General features: G+C 41.9%; 1 protein-coding gene across 1 annotated transcript in view; it reads right to left on the bottom strand.

The window, feature by feature from the left end:
• Nucleotides 1-12,123, bottom strand: part of Tpo (thyroid peroxidase) — a 65,949-nt gene that overhangs the window by 25,671 nt on the left and 28,155 nt on the right. Inside the window, exons 6-8 of the mRNA XM_076558944.1 lie at nt 3,906-4,035; nt 1,425-1,631; nt 566-1,066 (exon numbers count right to left, since the gene is read on the bottom strand). Of these exons, the coding sequence (XP_076415059.1) occupies nt 566-1,066; nt 1,425-1,631; nt 3,906-4,035 (838 nt within the window). The remainder of the gene's footprint in view (nt 1-565; nt 1,067-1,424; nt 1,632-3,905; nt 4,036-12,123) is intronic.

A 12,123-nucleotide genomic window follows, 5' to 3' on the forward strand; every position in this document is an offset into this window, starting at 1 on the left:
CACAACTGATAAATGACCAACAGGAATCTCCATTTAAGATCCTCTGACTTTTAAAAAGAATCATAAAATAAAGATTTAAAAACTGACTCTTAATTTAACTTGACAGAATGATTAGGATTACCAAAACACAAACATGCCAGAATCCAGCCCTCTTAGGGCTGCTACGAAGACCAGAGCTATAGTCTGTGAGGCTCTGTGAGTTACAGTTACCAAGCAGCAGCCAATGAAGGGACCTATTGTTGGGCACAGTTGTGTCTCAGGAGGTCTGTAGCCCTGTGGTTACTCTGGATGATGCAGTGCTGGGACAACAGCGCCAACAAGAGACCCCTAGTACCAGGAGCGTTTTGCTCACACACACTTGTGCCTCGGAAGTCCCCACTTGAGCATCCCAAGGTGATCCTGCCAGAAACTCAGAGAGACCATGGTGGTCCTGCTGGAAGGCACTGGTAAGCCCGTAGTGACCCTGTCCAACACTCCTAGAGTGCCTACAGTGGTCTTGCAGACACACCTTAGGGGCACCCACTATTCACTGTCTGTACCCCCCCCCCCATGCCAAGGTACATACCTGGTGCAGTGCGCCCACCACCTTGCGAGCCTCCTGGTAAGCAGTTTCAGCACTCCAGTGTGTGTTGATGGCCTTGAGTGAAGCAGCCAGGCGGTTGTGCTCACGCAGCCACAGGGTGTGCACTGCTGCCAGGGCGGGGACCTCGCTTGCACGGCCATCGCCAGCCAGGAAGCAGGGCCTGCGGGTGGCACTTGGGGCACCAGGCTCCGGAGCGCAGGCAGCAGATGCGAAGGGCAGATAGCTGCGGCCTGAGTCTCGGTGACGTGTGTTGACCCGCAACAGCCCTGCGGAGCTGCTCCAGTTGCGCAGCTGCTTCTCAACCCCAGGCGAGCTGCCATACACAGTGGATGCGTCAAGGAAGGAGGTCAAGGCATTCATCTGCTGCCGCGGATTGGCCACAGACAAGTTGCCAAAGAGAGCTCCCTGGTCCCCGGTGCCACAGGCGGCTGAGGAGCGGTAGAAAGGCAGGCACGCAGTGGTCCCCGAGGAGTTTGAGGGAAGCTGTGGCAAAGCGGAGACTAGGTATCACCTCAGGTTCTTGGGCCCTTTTAGAATCTTAAATCATAAAATAAATTTGTGTTGATTAGATGATGTGGAGTAAAGGGTAATAACTGTTGCTGAGTAACCACGCCTGGTTCAGAGCATGTACATGGCATGCCCTGGGAATTGTGGGATCATTTGTACACACAAAATAGTGTTGTACACAGGAGTGCATTGAATCCAAGGAGCATATGTAGGTAGTAGCTCTTGAGGACAGGACATGGGGAGGAGACTTTGTATTTCATTTCAGGATTTTTCTGTTTAATTTTTAAAAAGGCATATGTCATTTCAAAAGCAATGGGGAGTTTAGGGAAGTTACCTGTATGGGGAAGCAGGGATTTTGGTTCTCACAGGTCAGCTGGCAGTCACCACCTCCCCAGAAGGCTGTTGTGCTGGTGCTCTGTGGTGTGAGAGCAATGTCATGATCGATGTACTGTCCCCACACCGTCAGGAAATCAGAGTACTGGTCATCTTCTGTTACAGCCTCATTTGAAACTTGAATGAGGTGCCTTGTCACCTCCCGAACCTGGAGGAAGAGAAAACAGATTACGATGATGTAGAGAGATTGCACTGTAGCCAATAATGGAGACCTTGGGGTCTCAAGTTCACAGTGAGGATCTTGTTCACAGCTCCAGGGAGCCTTGGGAAGAACTGTCACCGTGGATGTGATGGAAGATACACACATTTGGGCTTGGAAACCTGCCCCTGATTTGTGATGTCTGAGGCCTTTTAGGTCACTTCTCAGAGCCTTAGGAAGATCATATAAAATCTCTAAGTGGACAGAAAGCTATCAGTTCCCAGGTCATTGTGGGAAGTTTGTGAAGAACATGTAGCCCATGACTCAGGCCTGAACTGCAGGGTTCTGACCAAGGTCTTGGTACCTAAAGACTTGTCTGATCTCTTCATGGTTTGGAAGTAGCCATTCCCTCTTTGTTCCTTTTCTTCCTCCCTGTCCTAGGATAGTGCTGACTGTTTCCAGGACTGTTAAGAAGACGTATTTTGGGAACAGAAAGAAGGTTTCCTTATTTCACAGTTTGATTCTCTGCTTCCACTATGGGTCCCAGGAACTAAACTCAGGCTTGCATGGCAAACACTTTTAACAGGTAAGCCATTTTTCCAGCCATAGGTCGAGATGGAGGGGATTTGTTTCCAGGTGGGTCAGACCCATAGCCTCTTCCTATATGACTTGGGGACTAACAATGGTAAGATTTGGGTTTGACACTAGACTTTCTGAGTGCCATAATACAAGTGGGACCTATGGTTTGAGTGAACATAAATCTTTGGGGATCAGAAAGTACAGTATGATGGGAAGAATAACACCTCCAAATATGTCTGCTTTATAATATCTAACCTGCCTGTGTGGTTAGAGCAAAGACCTTGGGATGCAGAGATTATTCCAGGTTTCCAAGAATAGTCAGTCTGGTCACATGGGTCTTCAAGTTTTGAGAGCTTTCTTGACTGTTGTCAAAGAGCTCTGACTCGGGGTGGAAGACATGGAGAGATGCAACATTACAATATGGTAGAAGAGCCATAAAGGAAGAGTGAGTGTAACCTTAGTTAGAAAAGATAAGGCCCAAGAGATGGTTCGGTGGTAAAAAAAAAAACCTGCCTGCATGTACCCCATCCACAAACGAATTTGGAAAGAGCCAAAGAGATGGATTTCCCCTGAGGACCTCTAAAAGGACACAGTCCTGAGACACCTTGACTTTAGGCTTTTGGCCTATAGAACTGGAGTTAAAATTTTGTATGAGTTGGTAATCTTGGATTACTCTGTTAGAATAAAATTGAGAAATAAACAGGCTACATGTAAATATACTTGAGTGCTGATTCTTATATATAATAATATATATAAACAGACATGAGTTTGTAGAATCTTAGTATTAGTACAGAGCTCAGAAGACCTCAGGATTTGAACTAGTCCATTGTCAAACACACGATAGGAAAGAGAAACATCTTGTTTAAGTGTAGACATGAGTATCATGCTTTCTCAGCGAACCTTGGTACCCAGCTCCATTTGCTGGCCCCCACTAACTGCTAGGAACACTTGAGCCTCTCAATAAAAAGACACCTGAAAAAAAAAAAAAACTGAATCTCTATTGGAGAGCTTTGTAATGGAAAGAGTGTCAGTCCACATCTGACTGGGCCAGCCCTGCCTTTCTGGTACTGATTTCCCCTATGCTGAGCTGAGTATCTGCTATCATACATTTTGAGAATTCTGTTGTGGATTGTGGCATAAAAACAAATGTTGACTTCCCCACTGACATTGAGAGTCAAACTAGGGTCAAGATGGACCATGTTCTGATGAGGTAGAACAATGGACCCAAGGGCACAAGCTGGACCAAAGGACCAGTAGGAAAGGAATTCATTTCCCAAGTCAATGTGCCTCTGATAGAGAAACAGTAGCCAGCACCTGCACATATATAGTGTACACGAGTGAATTCATTAATGAATGCATGTATTGGCTGAATCTTGTCTTCTACCAATGAACAGAAGAATTTATTTGAGAATATTAAAGTGTTTATGAAGAGGAGAGCTGTCAGATTAGATGGCAGTAACTTTAAATCTCAGTTGTTCTCCTCACTAGCTGACTCTGGCTAACCTTCAGAGCCTCAATAATAAGTCTTACACCTCAGGGCTCCAACTTCTTAGGAAGTTTGGGAACACAAGGGGTTGTGTGAATCCCTACGATACTAAATCATTCCAGTAGTTGCCCATTGCTCTCCAAGGCTGCAGGGAGTATGTTAGCATTATGGAAAACCTGTTGCTGTCCTGTTGAAATAGGTTTTAAATGAGTACCAACTGGGGGCAGTGGGAAGCCATGGTATAAGAAGTCAGGGTTCCAGCCTCTGGGCTGACTGAAGCCATCTTCATAGACAGGAGGCAGCCATCTTGCTAGGGCTGTGTTGGAGGCTCCCCATCTGGGGTGATCTCTGTGGAAACAAATGAGGGGATGTGTCTGAGATGGAAGAGAATAAAGAAATGCTGGGGTCTCAATACAGTATGACTCACTCCAGACAATGCACCAAGATGGCATCTCTAAGTCTCCAGATAGGCCCTACCAGCTTGTCCCCCAGATGGGCTTCCCTGGGGTATGTGGAGGGAACTGACTTCTGGGGCCTCAGAATACCTTCTTGAGTGGTAATCCTACCTCAAGGATCTCTGACTGCTGGTAGCCTCTTTATACTGCCCCTTACCAGGTTCTCAGGCTTCTCTCCAAAGAATTTACTATGGGTTCCTACCCAGAGGACAGATATTTGGGGCATTCAAAGGGACTATTTGAAACAGTGTCACATTTAAGCACCTTTAATCAAGATACTACAATCAAGACACATCCAAGACCCTTGTGCTGATCAGGATGATGATATTTCTACGAGAAATAAGGTACCCAGGAAATTACCAAAGTGTTCTAAATTCAGAAGTGAGAGGACTGCCAAGGGAACACATATTAATATGCACATTTGAATTAAAAATAAAATTAGGCCCTTTTTTGAGCTAATTGCTTTGAAGTAAGAATGAACCCCACCACCCAGGCTAAAGGGGGATATTTCCTATGCTCAACCTAATCTGTGATTTTATTCTTTGGTTCAAGCATAACTTAGAAAAGACACATTTAAGGTCCATGTTAAGGCAAAGGTGTGTTGATCAATACTTTACTGATTTCCCAAGCTTAGGGACAGTGCCTCTAAGCCAAGGGGGGAAAGAGTGTAATTAAATGATGACACATTTTGGCACCTTCTTCAGAAGCAGAGGAACTGAAATATTAGTTATTGGCTGCTAATCCTAGGGAAAAGTAGATGCTTTCCAAGTTCAAGTAGAACCACCACCTGGGTTTTGTTGATTTATGATAGACCAATATATGTTTTGTTTTTGTTTTGAGATGGTCTCCTGGAACCCAGACTGGTTGAGCTAAGATTTGATGACCTTGAATTTCTGATCCTCCTGCCTTTACCTCTCCAGTGCTAGGGTTACAAACATGTATTACCATGTCCATGTCTAATGTATGTGGTGTTGATTCTTGAACCCAGAGCCTTGTTCATGCTAGGCAAGCACTCTGCAAACCAATGCTACTTCCCCAGACTTAATAAGTGATTTTGACAAAAGCTCATGTGTATGTTTGTTTTCTTGTATATCAGAGGAAGAATTTTGAAACCCAGATTCAATTTTCATAATAAACTTCTGTTGGTGACTATAAGTTCACATGTACAAGGTTCTCCAGCCCCCTTTACTGAAGAGGGGAAAGGTGGTCACTGTGTGTCTACCTCATGCTTTGTAAGAGGGAACTGTGATCAGCAACTCAGTCTGAGTCATTGGGGGAGGGGAACATAGATTAGAGAAGTGCAGAAGAGCAAAGTTTCAGAGTCAGAGGTGGGTGAGTGACTATTGTCACCCTGTGAGGTCACAGAGAAGGGAATTTGAAATAAAAATGCCTGAGATTTTGACTTTGAAAATTGTTATTTGCACTCCTGCCAGGGAAGCAGGTAGGCTGACTGAAGAACCTCATCTCTCCTTCTGCTCCTGCAGATCCATTCCACCAGTCTCACTCCCACCCCAGCTCTGCAGCTGAACACCTGCTGCAGGCTCCTTTTCCTCTCTGACCCCATCCTTTGCAGATCAGGAAGATCTCCTCTAATTCCTTTCCGAAACTCATTCCATTATCCTAGCCTCCAATACCAGTAGGGACTCCCTGGGAACACACCAGCTGAGCAGGGCAGGGAAGCAGGTATGCTGACTGCGGATCTTCTCCTGTCTTTCCATTTCTCCAGATCCAATTCTCTAATCTCATCCCCAGCTCTGTAGCAGACCTTTTGGGGTGACCCCTTTTCACTCTCTGCCAGAATTCCAAGCAGGCAAAATAAGCAGATCCTGGCTGGACACTCTGTTCTCCTCCCTCCTATGAACCCTTTCAGATCCCTAGCCTATCCCCATTCCTAAATGTCAGCTCCCAATACCCAAACATATTTTACCTGAAACCCCCCAGTGGCCACATCCATCAGATCCACAGAAAAATTTTTACTAGGCAGCACACAGCTATCACACTCTTCTGAAGTCTAGAGAGGAAACATAAAACAAGGAACAAAGCCCCCATGCAACAAAGACAAGACCAGATGTCAGCACCTAGACTGAAAATCATTCCAATCCCAGATGCCTAGACACCCGGGTTTAAAAACCAACAACAGCCAGGACAATAGTCTCTACTTAGAGCCCAGGAACCATACCAAAGCAGACCCTGAAAATTTCAACATAACTGAAGCACAAGAAAAAAAAAAAAGACCTTAAAACAGCCTGTATAAAGATGATAGAGATTCGTAAAGAGGAAATGAATACACCCCCGCCCCCCCGCGAAAGAAATCCAGGAAAACACAGAAAAATAGTGGAAGAAAATAGATGAAACTGTTCAAGACATGAAAAAGGAAATAGAATTCTGGAAATAAAAAAATTAAGAATTTGAACAGGAACTACATAGGAAAGCGTCACCAATAGACTACAAGAGATTGGAGAGAGAATCTTAGGCACAGAAGATACAATAGAAGAAATAAATTGGTCAAAGAAAAGGTTAAATCTAAAATACTCCTGACATAAGATATCCAGGAAATCTGGGACATCATGAAAAGACCAAATCTAAGAATAATAGGAATAGAGGAAGAAGAAACCCAGATCAAAGGCCCAGAAAATATTTTCAACAAAAACATAGAAGAAAATTTCCCTAACCTAAAGTACATGCCTATAAAAGTATAAGAAGCATATTAAACATCAAACAGATTGGACCAGAAAAGGAAGTCCCCTTGGCACATAATGATCAAAACACAAAACATAAAGAACAAAGAAAGAGTATTAAAACTGCATTGGAAAAGACCAAGTAACATATAAAAGCAGATCTATTAGAATTACATCTGATTTCTCAATGGAGACTCAAAAAGCCAGAAAAGCCTGGGTAAATGTGCTGTAGACTCTACGAGACCACAGATGCCATACCCAGCAAAACTTTAAATCACCATAGATGGAGAAAATAAGACAAATTTAAGCAATGTCTATAGATTCAGCCCAGCTGAAGGTGCTAGAAGGAGAACTCGAATCTAAGGAGGTGAAAACACAGGAAATAAATCATCTCAGACCTGGAAAATCAAAAGAAGGGAAACACACAGTAGCAGCACCACCACCACCAAAACCAAAACACCAGGATTCAAAAATCAATGATCATTGATGGCTCTCAATATCATGAATTCAATTCTCCAGTAGACCCAGACTAACAGAATGGATATGAAAACAGAATCCATCCCTCTGCAGAATCCAATAAATACACCTCAATGTCAATGATAGGCACTACTTCACAGTAAAGAGTTGGAAAAAGATATTCCAATCAAATGGACTTACAAAGCAAGCTGGTATAGCCATTTTAATGTCTAACAAATTAAACAAGTTAGACTTCAAACCAAAACTAATCACAAGAGATAGGTAAGGACTACATAATCACCAAAGGAAAAAAATCCACCAAAATGATATTTCAGTTCTTAACATATATACCATAAACAAAAGGGTACCCAAGTTTGTAAAAGAATCGCTACTACGGCTTAAATAACATATCAACCCTCACATACTGATATTGGAGATTTCAATACCCTAATCTTGCCAACAGACAGGTCGTCCAGACAAAAAACTAAACAGAGAAATGCTGGAGCTAACAGACATCATAAACCAAATAGGCATAACAATATTTACAGAACATTCACCCAAACATGAAAGAATATACCCTCTTCTCTGCACCTCATGGAACTTTCTCCAAAATTGATCACATACTCAGACACAAAGTCTCAACAGATAGAAGAAAACTGAAATAACTCCCTGCATCCTGTCAGACCAGCACAGATTAAAGCTGGCTATCAACAGCAACAGAAAGAACAGAGAACTTACAAACTCATAGAAACCAAACAATTATATACTGAATGGAAAATGGGTTATGACAGAAATTAAGAAAGAAATTAAAGACTTTCTAGAATTGAATGAAAATGAACGTACAACATATGAAGACTATGGTACACACTGAAAGCGGTTCTTAGAGGCAAGTTCATAGCACTAAATGCCACATAACAAAACTGGAGATATCTCATATTAGCAACTTAACAACACTCCTGAAAGCTCTAGAACAAAAAGAAGCAAGCACTCCCAGAAAGAATAGATCACATGAAATAATCAAACTTGGGGCTGAAATCAATAAAATAGAAAGAAAGAACAATACAAAGCATCAATGAAACAAAGAGTTGGTCCTTTGAGAAAATCAGTAAGATTGACAAATCTTTAGCCAAATTAACTAAAAGGTGTGGTGATTTATTGCGTCCCCCAATATATTGTGTATCCTAATAAACTTATCTGAGGTCAAAAGACAGAACAGCCACTAGATAGACATAGAGGCCAGAAAACGGTGGCGCACACACACACACTTTAATACTAGCATTCTGGAGGCAGATCTGGATTTCTGTGAGTTCAAAGCCACACTGGAAACAGCCAGGCATGGTGACACATGCCTTTAACCCCAGGACGTGATGGCAGGAAGCAGAAAGGTATATAAGGTGTGGGGACCAGGAACTAGGGTCAGTTAAGCTTTTAGGTTGTTAGATCCTTTCAGACGAGGACACAGAGGCTTCCAGTTTGAGGAAATGAGATTGGTGAGGTGAGGTTAGCTGTGGCTGGTTCTGTTTCTCTGATCTTTCAGCGTTCACCCCAATACCTGGCTCTGGGTTTGTTTTTTATTAATAAGACCCTTTAAGATTTGTGCTACAAAAAGGCAGAGAGTATATCTAAATTAACAAAATCAGAAATGAAAAGGAAGACATAACAACATGCAGCCCATCAAATTGGAAAATCTAAAAGAAATTAATAATTGTCTTGTCAAGTACCACTTGCCCAAGTTAAATCAAGATCAGATAAGTGATTTAAGCAGACTTATAAGCCCTAGTGAAATGAAAGCAGTCATTAAAATTCTCCTAACAAAAAGAAGTCTATGGTTTTAGTGCAGAATTCAACCAGACTTTCAAAGATGATAGAATGACTTGTATGATAAAACTTCAAGTCTTTGAAGAAAGAAATTGAAGAAGATATCAGAAGATGGAAAGATCTCCCATGCTCATGGATTGTTAGGATTAACATGGTAAAAATGGCCATCCTACCAAAAACAATCTACAGATTCAATGTAATCCCCATCAAAATTCCAACACATTTTCCCACAGATCTTGAAAGGATAATTTTCAGCTTCATATGGAGACACAAAATACTCAGGATAGCTAAAACAATCCTGAATAATAAAAGAATTGCTGGAGGTCTCACCATTCCAGATTTCAAGCTGCACTTCAAAAAATCCAGATTTCAAGTTGTACTACAAAGCTTTAGTAATAAAAACAACATGGTACTGGCACAAAAACAGACACAATGACCAATGGAATAGAATTCAAGACCTATAAATTCACTCACCTATAGATACTCATTTAAAAAAAAAAGTAGCCAGAAATACACTCTGGAAAGAAGAAAGCATCATCAATAAATGGTGCTGGTCAAACTGGATGTCTACATGTAGAAGAATGCAAATAGATCCATACTTACTACCCTACACAAAACTCAACTCCAAATGGATTAAAGTCCTCAAAGTAAACCAGATATCTTGAACCTGATAGAAGAGAATTAGAGGATGGCCTTGAACTCATTGACAGAGGGGAAGATTTTCTGAACCGAATACCTACAGCCCTGGCACTAAGATAAACAATAAATGGGAACTCATGAAACTGAAAAACTTCTGTAAAACAAAGGACACCATCATTTAGACAAAGCATAAGCCTACAGAATAGGAAAGGATTTTTACTAACTTCACATCCAATGGAGAACTAATATCCAAAATATATAAAGAAAATGATATAAGAAAATCCCAAATAATCCAAGTAAAAATATCAGATCTATACAGAGAATTCTCAATAGAGGAAACTCAAAATACTGAGAAAAACTTGAAGAAAGATTCAATATCCTTAGCCATCAGGGAGATGCAAATCAAAACTACTTTGAGATTCTACCTTACACCTGTCAGATTAGCTCAAGTCAATAACATAAGTAACAGCTTATCCTGGCAAGGATGTGGAGCAAGGGGAACACTCATCCATTGCTGGTGGGAGTGCACACTTGTATAGCCACTGTGGAAATCAGAATGGCAGTTCTTCAGAAAGATGTGAATCTATCTACTTCAAGATCCAGCTATGCCACTCTTGGACATATACCCAACTTTAGATAACACTTTATCCTACCACAAGGACACTTATTCAGTCCTGTTCATTGCTGCTCTATTCATAATAGCCAGAAATTGTTAAATAGCTAAATGTCCACGAACAGAAGAATGGATAAAGAAAATGTGGTATATTTACACAATGGAGTATTATTCTACTGTTAAAAATGACATCATGAAATGTGCAGGCGAATGGATGGAACTAGAAAAAAAGTCATCTTGAGTGAGATAATCCAGACTCAGAAAGAGAATTACAACATCTATTCATTTATAAGTGGATATTAGCCATTAAATAAATGATAAACAAGCTACAATCTGTAGACCCACAGTGGTTAAGTATAGAGAAAGGGACTAGGGGGACACATGTATACATGTATCTTCCTGGGAGGGGAAATGAATACAATTTTGTGGATGGAATGGGTGTTGGGAGGATGAAAACAGGAAAATCAGGTGGGCAGGGAGAGGGGCAATTGGGTTGAGGGAAGAAATGTGGATAGAGACAGCTAGAATTAAGAGGCATTTAAGGAGTGGTATGGAAACCTAGTGCAATGAAAACTTCCTAAAATCTGTGAAGGCAATCCTAAGGAAGTCTCCAAATGATGAGGGGGATGGAATCCCACTGGCCATCTCTTATCTTCAAACAAAGCTTCTAGTATGGTGGCTTGGTTACATCTAATTAAGTTGTTTGCCAAAGGAGTTCCATGCAAATCCCCAAACACCCAGGTTGTTGCCAAGACAATATGTTCATCTCCACAAACTGACAAGACCCCATTGCTGAAGACAACACACAACTCATTGAACATGGAGAGATCAAGCTGGTGTCTATATAGAACCTTCACACAAAAGTTCTTGGGTTTTTCCTATGGAAAGGTACTGTGTGGGCTATCAAAAGAGAAAAGTAAACAACAACCCAGACACAAACCCTTTGATCCACAACCTGTTCTGCCTTCAAAAAATGCTAGGGCACTGGTGGCACAAAGCCTGTGGGACTAACCAACCAATGTCTTATTTGACTTGAGGCCCACTCCAAGAGATGGAACCCATACCTGACACTGCTTGGGTGACCAAGAACCAGAGACTAGATATCCCACAGCTTTAGAGTAAAACCAAATACTACTGTTTGTTTTAAGTAGTTACAAATGACTCCTAGTGATACACTGCTGTATGGATCAATTCCCTATTGAGTCATCATCAGAGGAATTTCCTCCTGAAGCAGACAGGAACAAATACAGAGACCCACGGCCAGATACTATGCAGAGAGAAAGAGATCTTGGAACACTCACCTCTAAATAGGATGTATCCACCAAATCCCTCCTCTCAGAGCTTAGGGAACCCCACAGAAGAGGAGAGAGAAAATATAAGAGCCATAAGGGATGGAGGTTACCAGGAGAACAGGGCCCTCTAATCAACTGAGCAAAGCTCAAATAAACTCTGAGACTAAAGCATCAAGTGCAGGGCCTGCCTGCATAGGTCTGTACCAGGTCGTGTGTGTGTGTGTGTGTGTGTGTGTGTGTGTGTGTGTGTGTGTGTGTGTGTGTGTGTGTGTGTGCGCGTGCGCGCAGCTTTTAGTATTTATGGAACTTAGCTTTAGTATTTTATGAACATGTGGGTCTCTGGATTCTTATGCCTTTTTTTGTTGTTGGTTTAGTTTGTCCAACTTTGATGTGATAGTTTTTTTTTAATCTTATTTTGTTATTTCTCAGAAGCCTGTTCTTTTCTAATGAGACAGACAGAAAGGAAGTGGATCCAGATGGGAGGG

This window comes from Peromyscus maniculatus, chromosome 22 (assembly GCF_049852395.1).
Source record: "Peromyscus maniculatus bairdii isolate BWxNUB_F1_BW_parent chromosome 22, HU_Pman_BW_mat_3.1, whole genome shotgun sequence".
In the NCBI taxonomy this organism is placed as follows: Eukaryota; Metazoa; Chordata; class Mammalia; order Rodentia; family Cricetidae; genus Peromyscus; species Peromyscus maniculatus.